General features: G+C 41.3%; 1 protein-coding gene across 1 annotated transcript in view; it reads left to right on the forward strand.

Moving 5' to 3' along the window:
- The window catches only part of LOC127629588 (metabotropic glutamate receptor 5-like), a 79,065-nt gene extending 60,320 nt beyond the window's left edge, over positions 1-18,745 (forward strand). Inside the window, 7 exon segments of the mRNA XM_052106695.1 lie at positions 11,257-11,492; positions 12,857-13,103; positions 13,303-13,471; positions 14,009-14,135; positions 15,132-16,071; positions 17,784-18,021; positions 18,023-18,745. Coding sequence (XP_051962655.1) covers positions 11,257-11,492; positions 12,857-13,103; positions 13,303-13,471; positions 14,009-14,135; positions 15,132-16,071; positions 17,784-18,021; positions 18,023-18,745 — 2,680 coding nt within the window.
- The last annotated feature ends 1,769 nt before the right edge of the window (positions 18,746-20,514 follow it).

Consider the following 20,514-nt stretch of genomic DNA (forward strand, 5'->3'; position numbering starts at 1 on the left):
GTGACCTGTTTAGGAAAGTTTCTCAGAGAAGAGGAAGAGAAACAAGAAAATTGTATTCTGTGTATTACTTCTTTTCACACACACACACACACACACACACACACACACACACACACACACACACACACACCCTTCCTATCTCTCTCTCTCTCTTTCTTAATGCATCTTGATCTCTCTAAAACTCACCAACTACCCTCTGAAAATTGCTGTCAGATTTGTCAAACAGCTATAGCTCTATCGCCATGGCGATCTGTCTCCTTGTCTCCACGGAGACAGGCATTTTCTGATTTATGATGGAGTTGTCTGTGACAGAGTGAGATACACAGCAGGACAGGTTTTTGAGTGGCTGGAAAGTTCAAATTCAAGATTTAAAATATAGTAAGTCAACATCAGACCCTTTTTACTTTATTAACACACGTTCCTGTTCATTTTCTTGTTGTGCACAATTTATTAGTGCATGTTATTCTAAAGAAAAATCTAGGCTATTGGATAATGTTACTCTAAATAGCTATTTTGGCTTCTGTTTAAGGTAATGCAGCTTTTCGAATATCTTGAAAATAGATAAAGCAGTAATTTAATGCCAGTTAACATGAATTTAATAAAGATTACAGCTGTAATAGCAAATAACGGTACATTTGAAAAAGTAGCGTTTCCACTGGGATACATCAGGATGCTCAGGAGGATGAACTTGACCTTCAGCCTTCAAAGTGGATGCCCTAATAAATAAAAAAAAAGCCTTATATGACATATATATGACGTATATAGTGGAGACATTTTTGCAATATTAAATGGTTCCTAAATCGTATCGGCATAATTTTGATTTGAAGTGTCCACTGTGTGGTCCTAAAAGTTAAATGTTCTCCGAAATAGATGTGTTTTTTTTAAGGTTAAAGCTCTATCAAGATTTTAATACCTACCTACCACTAAACCTAAAACCTAAACGATAGTCTCGGAAAAAGCAAATGTGAGACGAAAAACACAATTCACTTCTTTTTGTTGGGTATTGGAGTGGTGGTGGGGTAGTGGGCTAAAGCACATAACTGGTAAACTGGTAATCAGAAGGTCGCTGGTTCGATGCCCACAGCCACCACCATTGTGTCCTTGAGCAAGGCACTTAACTCCAGGTTGCTCCGGGGGGGATTGTCCCTGTAATAAGGGCTCTGTAAGTCACTTTGGATAAAAGCGTCTGCCAAATGCATAAATATATAAATATTTACCAAACAATAATGTTTTCCTGCCAAAAGTAAAGAAATAAAAAAGTAATAACTAAATTAAATGATAAATAAATAAAAAAAGTTCACTTTAATTTCAGAGTAAATGCACATCAATTACTTAAGCATTAGGCATTTAGACTTACAAGTAAAAGTATTTTATAAAACAAATAATTTAATTATTTATTACAGTGGAAAACCTTAAACAAAATTGAATTAATCTTCAAAGAAGCTCTATTTTTTTAAACACATCTTCTCTACCTATAATGGTAAAATCACATTTTCATTATCCTTGGTTTTAAGAATATATACCTTTCCAACCAAAATAATACTCAAATTGAATCAAGTTTTTTGTGTATGATCACCCCAAATGATCGTATATGGATTCAGTGGTAATTGAATGTCAAGTGTAGTCAACCATCTCACTATATTAGACCAAAAGGAAACAACAAAAGGGCAAGACCAGAAAAAATGCGTAATATCTTCCTCCTGAACAAAATCTTCATGAGGAATCTAATTCAATGGTCCACTTATAAAGCATCCTGTTTGCTGGCAATATTTGACCAAATAATTTGAACTGAAAAGCCCACATTTGTACACTTAATAATGTCTCATAAAGGGACCTTAAGACATCTCTCCATTGGGATTGATATATTAAAGAGATTTTCCCAGTAATACCTGAAGCGCTGGGGCTGTAAACAATTATTCAGATTTAAAAAAAAATATTTTGTAAAAACAATCTAGATTCCTCAACAAGATACTTTATAAAATAAACATGATTTTTAATAAATATACCCCAGAATAGACCTAATAATTTCCTCCGATGACTATATTCGAATAACACCATAGTAGCTGCTGCTACTGATGGTGAATGCTAAGTCTAGTTTGTCAAGCCACGTGTATGTTTAGCCATGTTTTAGTCATGTTCATGTTTATGTCTAGTTTAGTTCACATTTAAAGTTAGAGTTTTGGATTTCACGTTTATTTAATATAAGTGATATACACAACCGTAAAAACCAAACGTGAAATAAACATAAACTTGACTATGAAATAGAACATGGGCTAGGCTAGGCTAATGACATGAACTTTGAAAGGGCAACCAAACAAACATCAATACTAGACAAGAGACAATGGCAAACATGAGGGCTTAAATACACAGACATGGGGGAACATAAATCAATGATCAAACAGAACACTAAACAAGATAACAAGACTAATAACCTAAAACCAATTACAAACTAGAACTAATAACAAAGTAATCAAACAATGAACACAAGACACATGAACATGGAGGGAAAACAGGACATCACATGACTAGAAAAACACATGACATGAACTTTTCAAAATAAGAGACAATCAAAAATGAGCTACCGCATTATGCAGAACGGACCACAAAACAGTGAGTTCATATGCAGAAAAGGACAGCAAACCCCCCCCCCCCAACAATATTTTTGTCACCTCGGCTCCCCCCTTGATCAACAAGTTCTGGGCCAGTTGACAAGTAAAATCCCAGGCCGATTTCTCTTCCCAGTCCAGCCCTGGAGTGCTCTGTAATATTAAGGAAAAATAACTTTGTACATTCATTATAATCAGTTTAATGATAATTAGTCTAATGATATTCAACATATAGTGACGAGAAAAAAGCAACAACAACAAAAAACAAGACACAAACAAGGAAAACAAAGTGCATGAGCAACAGGTAAGTAACATGAGTTACAGTAACCAGGAGCAGTGCATAATAAACAATAATGTGTTAATGTGGGTATGACCGTGAGTTCAGATAAAGGCCCGATCATTGTCAAAACAGACATTCTTATTCTCATTCATTTGAACCTCATCCTTAAATATCTTGCCGTCCATATATACAGTAGCTTGTCATTGTCAACGATCAATATTACCCTACGGCCTTGCTGTCTGTATTCTCTTCGAATCGGAAAGAGCTTAGAGCATCTGTCCGGTATTTCAGAGGGAAACTGATCACTCATTCCAAAAGATTTCCCTGCCAGTCGTTGCTCAAGGCCCGGCGCCATTTCTTTCTGACTGCGTTTGCAAAAACTTGGACCTTTCCGCATCTTGTGCTGGTTGCTGTTTTATCAGTTCGATAGTAAACAAGCACCAATTCGATGGACAGCTTGAAAGGAAATATTTCTCAATCAGTTTATTGCTAAAGAGCAATTCTTGTTAAGTGCTTCCTCCACATTTTCTTCACTGCTCAAGATCTCTCGTCGATCTCGTATCAAGCTCTTGCATTTTTTCTCTCAGTTGCAAATTCTCTCCAGATACTACATTCATCGTTGTTTGCAATTGCTTCATTATTTCTTCATTGTCACCGCTTCTTCACGAGTGCTGTAGTAAATCTGCAGTAAATTGCGATGTATTTTTCATCTCTTTGACATGGTTTTGGGTTCGATATATCAAGCTTTTGTAACTTAATATGTATCGCTCCAAGAGTCTCCACTGCATTAGATGAAGCGTTTGGTAATGCAAAAAGTGGTGAATCTGGACTGCTATCGATATCCCATATGCAACGTTTAGATGGATGCGTTGAAGATTTATTCTTGAAATCCTCCGGTGGCACTCGATCAGAAACGTCCGGCATTGGCCTCACTGCCTGCGTGTCCTGCATGATCGAGTTCAAACCAACAAAAAAGGAAAAAACACTTAAAAAACAAAGGTGCGTAGATCTTCTCCAATTCTCAAGAAACTGGGTTATATTCCAAGCCGGTTACATTAATGCATTTCACACAACGGAGTGAGTGGTGGTGGTGTAGTGGCTAAAGCACAGGGCTGTTAATCAGAAGGTCACAGGTTCGAACCCCACAGCCACCACCATTGTGCCCTTGAGTAAGGCACTTAACTCCAGGTTGCTCAGGGGGGATTGTCCCTGTAATAATTGCACTGTAAGTCGCTTTGGATAAAAGCGTCTGCCAAATGCATAAATGTAAACAACGGTCGTAAAAACCCCCATTTAAAGTTTAAATTCAGTGCTCCAAATCACTGCTTGGCATTCTTACTCACGCATGCATTTCAAATCTAGTTATGCTTATATGATTACAATATTGCGGCCTAATATCTATAGCTCAATATTTGTAGCTTTGGTGCTGCTGGCTAAACTTCTCACATGGTCCCATACCCACCGTAGGCACAATTTCCAACGAATATCAAGGTTAAATTAGGCCTTGTCCATACTAATATGGTTTCGTTTGAAAACGCTTCTTTTTATCTCCGTTTTGGCCTTCCGTCCACACTGAGATGGCGTTTTGGTCCGCGAAAACGGAGCTTTTTGAAAACGCGCTCCAAAGTGGATAAATTTGTGGTGTGGACTGTGAAAATTGATATATTTGAAAATGATGATGTATTTGTTGTCATGTGACGCAGTCATGTGATCTATCCAACCAAAACGTTCAAGATGGCGGCCTGTGTTATAGCGGCGCTGTTGTACTTGATACTCACTTTGATAGCATTGTTAAAAAATAAATGTTACTTTGTACAACCATCACATTGCGTTCCTTCAAATGCAAAGGGAAGTTTACTCGGAATTGGTGTCCAGCAACGGAACACGAGGACGTTTGCGTTTCAGACCGTATATGCAACGGGGATTTTCCGCATGCGCAGTAACATGATTTAAGCGTTTTCATAAGTTTCAGTGTGGACGAGCAACTTTTGGAAAACGCTAGTGTGGACGGAGAGCGTTTTGAAACAAAAACACGTTTTCAAAAGTATCAGGATTAATGTAGACGTAGCCTAAATTATCTTGAAAGATGACCCCATCGGACCAGCTTAAATACGGGACAAATCATGTATTTTACGGGATGGGTGGCAACCCTACTTGGTACTGCCGTTCTGAAATGATGATGTCCAGAGATTGGATTGCATTCAGACTAGCAAGTTAACGTAAAGAGATCTTGTCCAAAAATAAAAATTCATAGCATTGATGGATTATTTTTATTGCACAGAAATGCAGCCTCTTATAGTAATTTCGGTGACTGGTAACAGATGCATGTAAAGGCAAGACATAGCATGTTAGCTTAGCATAAAGCTAAATGTTCACATGACAAATTACACAAGGTTAACTTGCTGCTCCAAACTTCAAAACCCCACAGAGTGTACACAAGGACCTCCTTTTCTGATCGTATATGGATTCTGTTCATAGAAAATATATTATTTGTGACTTTCTATACGATGTTAAAGGCTACATTGGTTAGCATTTCTGGTAAAATTACCATAACCGCATAAAATACATGGAAAAGGCATGTAATCGTGTATTTATTGGATTTATGCGTTATCTGTCAAATCATTTCTAACTGTTTTTTGTTAAGGTGTAAAAACAATATTTAGCTCCTCTATTCAGCTCCCATGGAAAAGTTCCTCAATGACGCCATTTCCACCTTTTCACTCATAACAGTGTTAACTTGTATGAATGTAACACATCATAATAAAGTGTTTCACTGCTGGTCAAAAGCTCCTCGGATCGCATCATTTATATGGATGAATGTTTTCTGTGGCTCAGGTGGTAGAGCGGGTCGTCCGCTAATCGCAGGGTTGGCGGTTTGATTCCCGGCCCACACGACTCCACATGCCGAAGTGTCCTTGGGCAAGACACTGAACCCCAAGTCGCTCACAATGGCAGGCTAGCACCTTGCATGGCATCTCTGCCGTCATTGGTGTGTGAGTGTGGGTGAATGGGTAAATGAGTCACAGTGTAAAGCGCTTTGAATACCGCTAATGTTAAAAAAAGCACCAGTAGACCATACTAATATTTAGTATTTTAAATATGTAATACCGTAATACCGTACATGCATTCCGTTACTCCCCCACATTGGCTACCACACAATTTGATCGCACTCGTACAGGCTTGTAAATGTAATTGGTTATGTAATGCAAACGCTAAAACAACGCTATAGTAAAAGCGTTTAGATGTCAAAAGATAGCATTGTGTGTGTGTGTGAAACAGGGCGAAAAGTAAGTGTTTATAAAGTGATAATCTGCCGTTTTACTTGTGATTTGTGTTAAAGTAGTGGTAGTTGTGGCTCAGTGGTTGAGGCTCAGGGTTACTGACCAGAAGGTCGGGGTTCAAGCCCCAACACCACCAAGATGCCACTGTTGGGTCCTTGAGCAAGGCACTTAACTCCAGGCTGCTCCGGGGGGATTGTCCCTGTAATAAGTGCACTGTAAGTCCCTTTGGATAAAAATGTAGGTGTAGTAAGTCCCACCTTAATTTTTTGCTCATTAAATGTAAAATGGGTTTCGAACGCCATATTATGTTGACTTTAAACAGACTCTTTATTCATTTGATGCGAACTCCAGCCTGTTATCACTTATATTGTTTGTGTAACGGTAACTGAACAAATGTAAATTTTTTCACAGACATTTGCATATTCAAATACAGTTCACTGACTCATTCATTTCCCACACGACTCATACATCTCGGGAGTCAACAATTCGCAACAAATAACAATTCTTCAGAATGCTGTTTTGTGGGAAACCATGATAGCTTTGGGGACAGTGGAGGGAGAGTTGGCAGTGAAATGACATCTGTGCCCTTGCGCAGCACCAGCAACATTCTGCCAGTTTCTGTGTGTTGACACAGTTAAAGTTATCTCTGGTGCGCAGCCCTTGTTCCAGGCAAGAGCGCATTTGCAGGATGAACTGTGTTGTTTGTCACCTCTTGTTTAATCCTTCACCTTGGGATGTGACAGCAGGAAAGGTGCCCTCTCTCTCTTTATTTCTTTATGCATGCTTAGACTCTACGCTACCCTACAGGAATGAAAAATCACAAATTAGATCTTTGTATCATCTTAATTGTTTTGAAAGAGCAAATGAAGGATTTTGCTTGAAGGTGATGTTTGCAATTCAATGTTAAAACACTTTCTTGTATCCCAGCTTTAGATGTAGAGACAATTATAAGTGAGCCATTCTTAGGCTGATTTCCCTGAAAAGCAATGTCGTACGTTTGGGGCGGGATTATCAGTTCGTGCAACCAATGGCAGAAAGAGGGAGTGTTCAGGAAATCCGGAAATTCCATCCGGTGAAACTGGTGGCACAGCTCCTGCTTCTCGCACCCAATAATCTCACAGGTGTCTCCTCTAGGATTTCAGAAGACATCTCAACAATGTCTCAGACTGTGTCTCAGATTACCCGATACCAAAGTCTGCAATCACAAGTCAGAGATTTCTACATGAGCTCAAACGTTTCAAATTCTACAAAGACCAAAATATCTGAGCTATGCATTACACAATAATTTTATAGCTCTTACTTGTGCAACATATATCTCATTTGGGTCTATTTTTATCTATCCTAAATTATTTTGGAGGTGTGGCGGCGTAGTCGGCTAACGCACATAACTGGTAATCAGAAGGTTGCTGGTTCGATCCCCACAGCCAACATCATTGTGTCCTTGAGCAAGACACTTAACTCCAGGTTGCTCCGGGGGGATTGTCCCTCTAATAAGTGAAAATCACTGAAATTATCACATTTATTTAGAGACAAATTACTTGGATGTAATTTTCAGTTTTGGTGATTAAATCAAAAGTTTTTAATAACTGTCCGATAAGTGAAAGGATAGTATTTGGGGTAAAAGGTCCTCTTATTAACAGTGAATAGATTTGTTTTGAGGTATGTTCAAAGTGGACTCACGTTCACTCATCCAATCACGACGGAGATTCATTTGTTTATTGAATACTTGAGATGTAATGAAATGCCAGATGTGATTCACAGGAGATGCTGCACCTTTCTGAATTGCTTTAAGTATTATACATAAAAAAGAAATGTATTTTTCCAATCTTAATGTGATTGAAGGGGTGTCTTTAGCCCTGTTGTACCCTATATATTCTGTGTTTGGGGCAAATAGCCAGTCAAATTATGAGAGTGCTGTAGCACTATGATTGATCGTTTGATTCATATTTATAGTAATAAATTATATCGTATCATTGTATTAAAATGTCAATGCAGTATAATATTAAATAAAAATTGTAGTTGTAGCGGATTGTGGTTTTAAATAATACAATAAACTATAATAAAAAAATATAAAAAATTTAAAAAATAACAATTCAACCATACACTCCTGAGTGCTAATACATTTTCATTTGTGCTATTACACTCAAAAGATTAAGATTTATGCATTTCAATGTCATAACAAAATTCCATCATGTCCAATTGTGTCATTTGTGTTATTGTGTTAAAGATTACTCAGTTCAATTTGATACAATTTTGTTATGAGATTGAAATGCATAAATCTTAAAATTATTTAAATAAAAATGTAATGTCACAAGTACCAGTGCTAACACCTGTAAGTGTACAGCGCTGATTATGTCTTCTGAGATTGGAAAGAAACCCTTAAGCAATACATTTGCTGACAACACACACTAACAGCCTGTAGCCTGGCACACACACACACACACACACACACACACACACACACACACACACACACACACACACAAACAGCCTGTAGCCTGGCCACACACACACACAAACATATACACACATTCAAACACACACAAACATACAAATGCACAAACACACACATACATACACACACACATACACCCACACACAAACATATACACACATACAAATGCACTCACACACAAATACACTCATACACACACACAAACATACAAATGCACAAACACACACATACATACACACACACACACTCACTCACCAACACACACACATACACCCACACACAAACATATACACACATGCAAACACACCAACACACACAAATACACTCATACACACACACAAACATACAAATGCACAAACACACACATACATACACACACACACACATACAAACACACACACACACACACACACACACACACACACACTCACCAACACACACAAACATACAAATGCACAAACACATATACACACACACACATACATACACACACACACACATACAAACACACATACACACACTCACAAACACACAGAAATACACTCATACACACACATACATACACACAAACACACACATAACTGATCATTTTTGGTAGAGTCCCTCGGAATCCCCCATAAACATCTACACCAATGTTGTTGCCATGGTTACAGTTTCATCCAATGACTTTGCAGCCAGTCGTGAAGTCACCAGCATCTCCGCACAACCAGTGTCAGATGAGTTTGCCCACAATGATGCCATCTGTTTGTGTGTGTGTGTGTGTGTGTGTGAGAGAGAGCACTTTTACACCTAGTGTCGTTTTGGAGGTGACTGTGTCCTCATCTGTCCCGACTGAAGTGTGCTGTGACAGGAACACGAGTGTAGTTGTGACTTTGTCTGTGTTTTGCTATTATGTTTTGATTTCTGGAACTGTTTTCACACAAACACACTCATATACACTCACTTAAATACATATGTACACACACACACATATACAGATATGATACATATATATATACCCTTGTTTCTAATAAAATCTTTTATTTAAAAAAAACTTTGCAAATTAGGGCTGTGCGATATGGACCAAAAAATCATATCACATATCACACAAAACATTTATTGCTTCTTTTCGAGTCGGACATGACACAGAAATAACTGTTCAGTAAGTGTCAGTAAAAAGTCGCCTTATGAAAGTCGCAGAGGCAGCCCTTGCCCCGCTAAGGAAAGTGGGCATCCGCATCCTCAACTATCTCGACGACTGGCTAATCCTAGCTCACTCGTGGGACATGTTGTGTGCGCACAGGGACCTGGTGCTCAGGCACCTCAGCCGCTTGGGGCTTCGGGTCAACTGGGAAAAGAGAAAGTTGCCCCGGTTCAGAGCATCTCTTTTCTCGGTATGGAGTAGACTTTGTCTCAATGATGCCGTGCCTCACCAACGAGGGCGCGCAGTCAGTGCTAAACTGTCTGCATTTGTTCAGACAGAGCACGTTGGTCCCACTGAAATCCTTTCAGAGGCTCCTGGGGCATATGACATCCTCAGCAATGGTCACGCCGCTTGGGTTAATGCATATGAGACCACTTCAGCACTGGCTACATACCCGAGTCGAGAGACGAGCATGGCGCCACGGTACACACCGCGTCCTTGTCACGCAGTGCGTTGGGGTAGTTATGCGACGGCTTGCTGCGCTGGCTACGAGGCACACAGAAGTCTGCCATTCTCGCACCGCCAGTCTGCGTAACTCGGTTCAGCTCTTGTGGTGTTTTCCATTGGGACCCCTAGTGTCAACACATCGACACAACGTCGAGTGAGGGACAGATAGGGATTGTCTCGGTTACTGACGTAACCTCCATTCCCTGATGGAGGGAACGAGACGTTGTGTCCCTCCTGCCACAACACTGAACCAACCGCTGAAATGGCCGAGTCTTTGGCTCGGCTCCTCAGTGCGATACCTGATGTGTGTTTGCAGCGTCACTCCTTTTTATACCCGTATGTCCCAGGGAGTGGCATGCAAATTCCACATGCCAATTTACACTGGCCTTTTCTCAAGATCAGAGATGTCTGGGCTCCGCAGGAGCAACCCCTAGTGTCAACTCACCGACACAACGTCTCGTTCCCTCCATCAGGGAACGGAGGTTACGTCAGTAACCGAGACGTTTTCCTCCACCAAAAACAATTACTTTGGAAACGCTCTCTAGTATCGTATACTTTGGAAAATAGTGACGTTAGGAACAGCATTTTCCTCCAACAAAAACAAAGACTTTGGAAAACGCATACTAGTATTGTATACTTTGGAAAATGGTGACGTTAATGAACAGTGTTTTTCTCCATAAAAACTAAAACTTTGGAAAAATGCTCAATATTATCGCATACTTTGGGAATCAGTGACATTAGGAACAGGGTTTTCCTCCACCAAAAAAGACACTGGACAAAACCTTAAACTGATGACTGAGTCATTACAAGAACCGACTCATAAGAGTCATGCTTTTGTGAATCGGACTGCACTGGTCGTGCTTTATGTTTGTTTTGCCGTGCTGCCAGTAAAGCTGCATTGTCTATTTATTGCGGTACTCAGGCTTTCTCTCATTGCATTTCAGACTCGGGTAAAAACCGTTTTTGTCTGTAACACACTAACTCTTTCTCTTCTCCAACCACAGTGATGGGTGGGCTGACCGTTATGATGTGACTGACGGGTACGTGCGAGAGGCAGCCGGCGGGATAACAATAAAGCTGCAGTCGGCAGATGTGAAGTGGTTCGATGACTATTACCTGAAACTACGTCCAGACAATAACCTGAGGAATCCCTGGTTCCCCGAGTTCTGGCAGCACCGGTTCCACTGCAGGCTGAAGGGACACCCGCAAGAAAACAACAAATACAATCGAACCTGCAGCAGTAAGTTACAACCCTATCATAACTTTATCATAATGTTATCATAGTGGGAACTGGATCTGTTGAGCTTCAAAACTGAACAAATAAAAAGCACATAACGAATCAAAGCCAGAACTGTTTTGAGTCAAATAAAACAGTGAAAGAAAAGAACTTCCTTTCTCTCCGAAATGCATAATCACATGATTGGACTCCTGATGAGCAAATGATGTTCTTTCATTTATCTTCCTCTTCACATATCAAACCTTCCATTACTCTCGCTTTTTTATTTGCTCAATTTGTTTCGGTGCTTGTATCTGTTCAAAGATATGTCCTAAAAAGGTCTCATAAAAAAAAAAAACAATATTGAAAACAATTTACCTCTGAAATCTGAATCAGTCCCCACCTTAAAAAAACATCCCCACCTTAAGACATTGACCTATGAAGGAAAGCATATGAGCTCAGGAGATGTGGGTCGTTCCACCGTAAATATTAAGTTTTAAAGAACATAAACAATTCAGCACAGTTATATTTTAATTTAACCAGCCTGCATTGTGTGAAGATGTGTTTGTGGAGCGGAGTGGGGCGGGGCCGGGCTAGAATGTCGCACACCCGGTCCCCAATCGGCCTGATGGGGCGCGCGAGGGATAAAGGTGGCCGGTGACGATGGTTCGAGAGAGAGAGGTGAGAGAGAAGAAGCTCACTCACTGGTTCTCTGATGTACCGTCGCGTGGTCCTCGAACACTACGCCACACTCGGACGACAGCCGCTCCTCTCCGCGCGAACCGGAGTCAAATCTCCGACCCCCAGCGGACATATGCCCCTCCGCTTTTCTGGTGGCGCCTGGGGACATTCCTCCGCCCCTGGCAGCGGCCCTACCGCTCCAGGCGATCGAGGAGTTACTTCCCTCCTCCCCTCGCGGACGGAGGTCTAACCTCGACCCCGTTTCAGGGGGACGGCAGCGGCTCCATCGCTCCAGGCGGCCGTTTCCTGCGTCCGGGCGGTCTGGTTACTCCGTCACCCGGCAGATGGTAGCGGCGCTCCCCTGGGTGGATGGTAGTGTCGAGGACGGGTATCCCTCCTCCTTCCCGGATTTCGGCACCAATGTAAGGGGGTTAAGATGGGCAAGGAGGAGGCGAGAACCGGCTTGTCAATATAAATAATATTTAATTAAACTCAAAACCAAAACACACACAAACATAAACACACACACACACATGACGGACATGCCCGTAATTCTCTCTCTCTTGAACCGTCGTCACCGGCCGCCTTTATCCCTCGCGCGCCCAATCAGGCCGATTGGGGACCGGGCATGCAACATTCTAGCCCGGCCCCGCCCCCCTCCACAGTGTTATCAGTCATAAACCCCAATCAATCTCTCTTTGCCTTAGAACGAGATTCTCTACAGCAGCAGTACGCTCAGGACACCAAGATGGGTTTCGTGATTAATGCGATCTACAGTATGGCCTACGGTCTTCATAACATGCAGAAGTCTCTCTGTCCTGGTATGGTTGGACTGTGTGATGCCATGAGACCCATCGATGGTGCCAAACTCCTAGATTTCCTCATGAAAACCAACTTCACTGGAGTAACCGGAGAGAATATTTACTTTGACGAGAACGGAGATTCACCTGGGAGGTAAGAGCATCCATCCAACCATCATCCAACCAACCAATCAGCCAACTAGTCAGCCTATCTATCAGTTAATCAATCATATAGTGTGAGCTAAATCCACGCTTCATAGAGAAGAACTTATTTCCATGCACCTCAATACATTCAATCTGAAATGCTGTGATATAACTGGCGTTTGTGACAATGTGTGTTTGACTGTTTATAGTTACGTGATCATGAATTTTAAGAAGATGGGGAAAGATTATTTTGACTACACAAACGTGGGCAGCTGGGACAACAGTGGTCTACAAATCAACGACAATGAGATCTGGCCCAACAAAGATGACATCATCAGATCAGTGTGCAGTGAGCCCTGTGACAAGGGTCAAATTAAGGTCAGGAAACTGTGACCTTTTTATGAACACATATATACCATGTTGCCATCTGCCTCATTTATCTGTAGCTTCTACCAAGTGACAGATGAATTTCTGCCTTTTTATTTTGCTATTCTACCTCTGCACGATTATATCATTTGTTGCATTATGTTATTTGCATTTAGCATTGTTAGCCATGCAAATTGCAATAAACCTGAAACCCATTTTTGGGTCACGACCCACCAGTTGAGCAGTGCAGTGGTGGCTCAGTGGTTGAGGCTCAGGGTTACTGACCAGAAGGTCGGGGGTTCAAGCCCCAGCACCACCAAGATGCCACTGTTGGGCCCTTGAGCAAGGCACTTAACTCCAGGTTGCTCCGGGGGGATTGTCCCTGTAATAAGTGCTCTGTAAGTCGCTTTGGATAAAAGTGTCTGCCAAATGCATAAATGTAAATGTAGTTGAGAACCACCGATATATAGAACTTGATGAGATTATTATAACACAATAAACAAACATGCAACTTTTACTCTTTGCCTCTCTCTCCCTCCCCATCTGCAGGTGATTCGTAAAGGAGAGGTCAGTTGCTGTTGGACGTGCACTCCCTGTAAAGAAAACGAGTTTGTTTTTGACGAGTACACGTGTCGAGCATGTGAAATGGGATCCTGGCCCACCAATGACCTCACTGGTGAGTCAACAAACAGATAAACCCACCAGTGGATAAAGACTCAGTGGCTTCTGTAAAGACCAGAGTGATGACACAGATCTATATCTGAGCGCATTTCTCATGAATTCACTGCCTGTGTTTGCATCGTTGAGACTTCAATAACACATTTTAGCCATCCAGTTCTGCGAATTTAATTCTGCAAATTGCTCGAACCTTAAACATGCACAGATCCTAAAATGCCATTTGGGGTACAAAATCATGAACAAAACAAGTTATTTTCAAATGCACGTAATTGTATCTCTCTTTGCCAATGATAGACAGAGAAAGAGAGAGGGAGAGACAGAGATATCTGCGTGCCACATAAAGCAAATGCATTTCAATAAATCATTTCGGGGAAAACAAATACGCAAAGTCATTGAGCTGAGAGGTTAACAGCATCAAAATCGCTTGAGCAGAACTTATCAAATCTATCTTCCCGTGGTCAGCCCGCAGACTTTATTGCCATGCCATCTATTTATACCACTGCATTTACAATGAAGGATTATGTTGGGTTTTGCATGTTGCATTAGAAAGAAAGAATGAAAGACATGGCAAACTGAAGTCTAATGTTGTGAATTAATAACTACTATATAAAATAATGTGTATCATAAAATTGCCAAATAGGCCTAAATACATTAAATACATTTTCCGTGTTCAATACAAGTTAAGCTTGTATTTTGGCTGAATGTTGATAGCCACAAAAAATGTATTTTGCCTGATCAAAATTCGCAGCTACATAGCTCATGTGTTGTGGATGGTTGCCAGGGCATTTTTATGTCATTGCTACGGAGATCTAAGCATATTTAGCACATTACTGTATGGCTGCTTGGGCGTTCAGAGTGGTTACCCAAGTCAAAAGTGCCCACCCCCAAGTCTCTTGATATGCTTGGGTCCCTCTAATTCGAATCCCCAACCCTAATTATGCACATTAGCAATAGTGTTGATACCACTAATTCTCTCTCTCTTTCTCATTCTCAGGGTGTGACCCAATCCCAGTGGAGTATTTGCGGTGGGGTGACCCTGAGCCCATAGCTGCTGTGGTCTTCGCCTGCTTGGGCCTAATGGCCACATTCTTCGTCACCTCCATCTTCATCATCTACCGTGACACTCCTGTAGTAAAGTCGTCAAGTCGTGAATTGTGTTACATCATCCTCGTGGGAATCTGTCTCGGATATCTCTGCACATTCTGTCTCATCACCAAACCTCAAGTGATCTACTGTTACCTGCAGCGTCTCGGCATCGGCCTGTCACCCGCCATGAGCTACTCCGCTCTCGTCACCAAGACCAATCGCATCGCTCGGATTTTGGCCGGTAGCAAAAAGAAAATCTGCACCAAGAAACCTCGATTCATGAGCGCTTGTGCGCAACTGGTCATCGCGTTCCTTCTTATTCTCCTGCAGCTGGGCATCATCGTTGCACTCTTCTTAATGGAGCCTCCCGACGTTATTCATGATTACCCTTCCATCCGCGAGGTCAATCTCATTTGCAATACCACAAACTTAGGTGTGGTGGCGCCTTTGGGCTACAACGGCCTCCTTATCATGAGCTGCACCTTCTACGCCTTCAAGACACGCAACGTTCCGGCGAATTTTAACGAGGCGAAGTACATCGCCTTCACCATGTATACCACCTGTATTATCTGGCTGGCATTTGTACCAATTTACTTTGGTTCGAACTACAAGACCATCACCATGTGCTTTTCCGTCAGTCTTAGTGCCACCGTGGCCCTGTGTTGCATGTTTGTTCCGAAAGTGTACATCATCCTGGCTAAACCGGAGAGGAACGTCCGCAGTGCATTTACTACATCGACGGTGGTGCGCATGCATGTTGGAGACGGGAAATCTTCGTCCGCTGCCAGCCGGTCGAGCAGCCTGGTCAACCTGTGGAAAAGACGAGGCTCGTCAGGAGAAACACTAAGGTGTGTGTGTGTTTTTCTTTGCTTCAAACAAAGGAATGCTAAATTTGCATTTCATGAAGGAAATCGCAGTACTTGCAAGAAAGCAAAATAATCGCTTTAAAGAAATGATAAGTTTAGGTTTTAGGCTTTGGATCTGCATAAATAAAATCAGAGCTCTTTTAGAGCCATCTTAACCTGTTGATACACACACCCTTTTAGAGCACAACCATGAAAATGTCATACCTGAACTTAAATGGTTGTATTTTCTGAACCCTTTGGAGTACGGACACAGTTGTAGTATCTTTTGAAAGAAGACACTTTGGGCTTTATTTCCCAAGTTTCAGAATTAATATATGTTGTTATTTTTTAAAGTTAGAGAAGCTGAAGTTTATAGTAATGGAAATATTTTGTCCTGAACATGTTTTTATAATCTAAAAAACTATAATAAAAGTACCAAGACAACCCAGAAATACAATGTTCTCAAAGCCACACGTCTAAAGAGGTTACGTTTCAAATTTGAAGATGATCGAACAAAAAAAGAGGCCCCTGCAAGCTTTTTTCTCTGTAAAATCGCTGGAAACATACAGAGTAAAATTAAGGCTCCGCCTTTCATGACGACACAAAATCTGACCACACTTCCTGGCTATTATGAATAAAACTACACTGCATTTTTAAAAACAGACTTTGGAGATGGGCTTCTTTTGTTTACAAGATTCTAATATATAAGATAATATGCAGTTTTACATCATGAACGCTGCTCAGATTGCAGTTTGTTGAAGAACGATGACGAAGGTTAATTCTTTCAGGCGAGATCTCATGTAAACAATGGAGAATATATCAGTATTTCTCAGTTTGCAATAAATCACAATTAATTATGGAAATAATGACATCATAATTAAAATTACATCGTTGCTGTTGTTTAAATTTTTAATGGCAAATATTCTAACAATGAATAAAAGACAATGAGATATTTTTAAACTTAAATAAAAAAATTCTTAAAGTATACATTTACAAAAATCTCACCCAAGACAGCAAAATAAAGTTGAAGTCTGTACATTAAGCTGTTTGGGGACACTCACGGTAAACACTATGAGTTTCAGACTGGATGTGACAGAGGGGCTGAATGCCTTTAGCTTGTGCGGTAATGGGTAGGACACTTCAATTATTGACTTCCATATAATAAATGTGTCTACCTCACAGGACAGTTGACCTCCGTTTAACCTCATGATGTGATTATAGAAATGAACGCAAGTGAGCACACACTGCATGGATGGATGGATAGATGCACTATTTCACCTGCCAATGTGGTTAAGTTTGGCATTCTCTTGTTTCGTTAACAAAAGAGCCATGTTTTTCCTATGAATGCCTGTCAGTTGTATTTTATGTTAATAAGAGAACAGTGGGACTGAAGCAAAATCTCTTATATTGTATGTTTTTGTCTATGTCTGTCTTTCTGTGTTGTTTATTGGATGGATGGATGGACTGATGGATGTATTGATGGAAAGATAGATCAATTGAGAAGGAATAATGAGGGTTATTAACCTCAAAAGATGGAGAGAAAAAGGTTGTTCTCTGCATTTTAAGCTTGGATAGGTGAATGTACTTTAACAGTTCACCTTTAATTCAACCATATTTTCCATTAAAACTGGGAAAATAAAGACAGACATGAATGTTGGGTTAAGCTATTTTTGCAACCTGCAACAACTGTAAACATTGTTTTTTTGCTGTTGCAGCTCTAATGGAAAGTCGGTGACTTGGGCGCAGAACGAGTGCAGTTCCAAAGGTACTCACCTGTGGCAGCGTCTCTCCTTCCACATTAAGAAGCGTGAGAGCAACCAGACAGCCGTGATCAAACCTTTCTCCAAAACCTCTGAAGGACGCTATTGTGGAGGCACTGACATCAACACAGACAACAGCAACAACAAGATGCTCTATGAGGTTTCGGAGGCAGAGGAGCGTTATCCAATGACTATACCAGCCTCAAACGCCCTCGCCAATCAGCACCGTGACCCAGAGGGCAAGCATGGCTTTAGCTGCGGCCGACGCCCAGGTCATGAGCGTCTCGACGTACATGTGCCATCCTCCGCAACGCGGTATAGTATCGTGTGGTGGTGGAAGTGCATCACAGGGTTCTTTGATGGAGCAGATTAGCTGTGTTGTGAACCGTTTCACCGCCAACATCAGCGAGCTCAACAGCATGATGCTCTCCAGCTCGCCTCCAGGGGGCGCTGTAGGTCTGCCCACCAGCGCTTCCACGCACACTCATGCGCATGCAACCGCACTGGAACCCTGCTGCCCTCCGGGTTATCGCCTCTCTCGAGAGGTATCCATGCCAACCACCATGACCACCTACGCTGAGATCCAACCGCTTCCACCAGTGGAGTCTAACGTGAGTCACCCGCCCCCGCCCCCTTCCTGTCCCCTCTCCGGTTCATCGCGGCTCAAATCCTCACCCACAACCAGCGGAAAGGAGCTAAAGGTGTGCGTGGGCTCAGCTTTGGAGTCCCAATCCAATCAGCCACAGTTTGAGGAACTGCTTTCGCTGACTCCGCCTTCCCCCTTCAGGGACTCCGTTGGGTCAGGAAGCGGCTCACCCAGTTCGCCCACATTGGATGCTGATATGACCCTTCCGCCCATCCCGAAATATGAGTGCCTGGTGCTCCGACACTACAGCCAGAGTTCCTCCTCATTATGAGGACAGCAGAGACGAACAACAAGCAAACGCGTCAAACAGTTGGAAGAATGGAGCGCTCCCTAGAGTAATAAATGTAGCCGGAGACAAACGGGAGACAGACACAGCTTGAGTGTGTGTTTACATGTTCTTACATTTGGATCAATGCAAAATAGGGGTTGCAAACTCTTGGTGGCCTCCAAGGAGATCAACTTTAGACCTGCAGTAGAATTATGGTGAATGTGATCATGGCAAGATGTTCCTTGATCAACATCCTTGTTGGTTCTGGAACAACATCCCTATCAACCCATCGGATTTTAGGTTAGGTTAAGGATTAATGTTAGGGTATTAGGTATTAAGCTTAGAGCTTGTTGAAGGTTGAACACCATTTTTTATCAACTTATCATTTACCACTTATTTTAGGGGAAGGAATGTTTCCCCCGGACCAACAAAAGACATTTATCCAGGAACTCTTGCTTGGCAAAATCACAGTGTCTATAGAATCAGAGTGTTCGTCTAGTTTGGAGTGCCGTTGGTCTATTTTGGTAGTGGCCTTAAACAAACATGGCTTTCATCTAATTAGTGCTGTTTCTATAAGGACTAAAAACGTGTTGGTGTTTCCTCAAACAGATGGGGGTGGAAAAACGCACAGGGAGACGTGGGAAAATCCACCTGCATCGTGGGGACGTTCCCAGCAGACAGACATTCTAAACCTTTTTTGCTACAATCATCATGAAACAATGAGATTATTAAGGGCTGGATAAAGACTCAGCAGTAAAGGGAAAAGCCTGTATAATTACATGTGCATGGTAGACACTCGCACACACACAAGTACATGACTACTGGTATGCTGTAATAATTAAGGAGTGTAAAGTAACTTCCCTTATGCTTTCCAAGACTTACAATCTTTGAACAAATTGCATTGTTTGATGTACCGCAGAATGGTGTCAGGGTGCAAACAGATCGATACATGTACATCTCTCTCTGTACATTTTCTATCTTCCTTTCATTCAAATCAAATATTTGTTTCTTTTGAGAATTTCTCATGGGACCAAATGATGTAGGTCTTTTTGAGCATTCATTTGTGGGGGTCAGATCCTGTGACCTCAACACACCTCATCAATAAGTTCTGTACCATGGTACAGTGATGGTTAGGGTGACCATACGTCCTCTTTTTTGGACCTAAAAAAAGCATCCAGCCGGGATTTCAAAATTGGCTATAAATGTCCGGGATTTGGCTTTCTTTGTATTGACGTGCAGTTAAGACTCTCATACATTCATACACCAGTTTTTGTGTCCTTACGTGATTATTCTGACAGAGAGCGGCAGACTAAAGGTGCTTCTCAATCGAAAGGCTGCAGCCTCATTAGGCACCATTGAAGGCCAATTGAGAGGACACTTGGGAGTCAGTCTCATTTCGCAGTGACCGCGGAGGCGGAAACCTTTATGATGTCGCTTAGTTTTTTAGTTAAGATTTTATTCACGTTTACACCAAGAAAATATGTAGAAAAAAATGCAAGTAGTTTAGACAATACATAAATATATATATATATATAAATTAATAAAAGGGCAAATACATGAATTTGAAAAGCTTTAAAAGTTTTATAGTATTTACAAGTCTAGCGTTCTGTTTTTTCATATTTGAAAGGGTTTAAATATAAATTCAGATCAGTGTTGCAATATGTATTATTATATAAAGGCTTTTTTGAGTGAATAGCTTTGTGAATAAAACAATTTGCTAAAATAATTAAGGGATTAAGGACATATTTCTGAAGTATATGGGTTTCCTAAAC

This window comes from Xyrauchen texanus, chromosome 36, assembly GCF_025860055.1.
Source record: "Xyrauchen texanus isolate HMW12.3.18 chromosome 36, RBS_HiC_50CHRs, whole genome shotgun sequence".
Classification (NCBI taxonomy): domain Eukaryota; kingdom Metazoa; phylum Chordata; class Actinopteri; order Cypriniformes; family Catostomidae; genus Xyrauchen; species Xyrauchen texanus.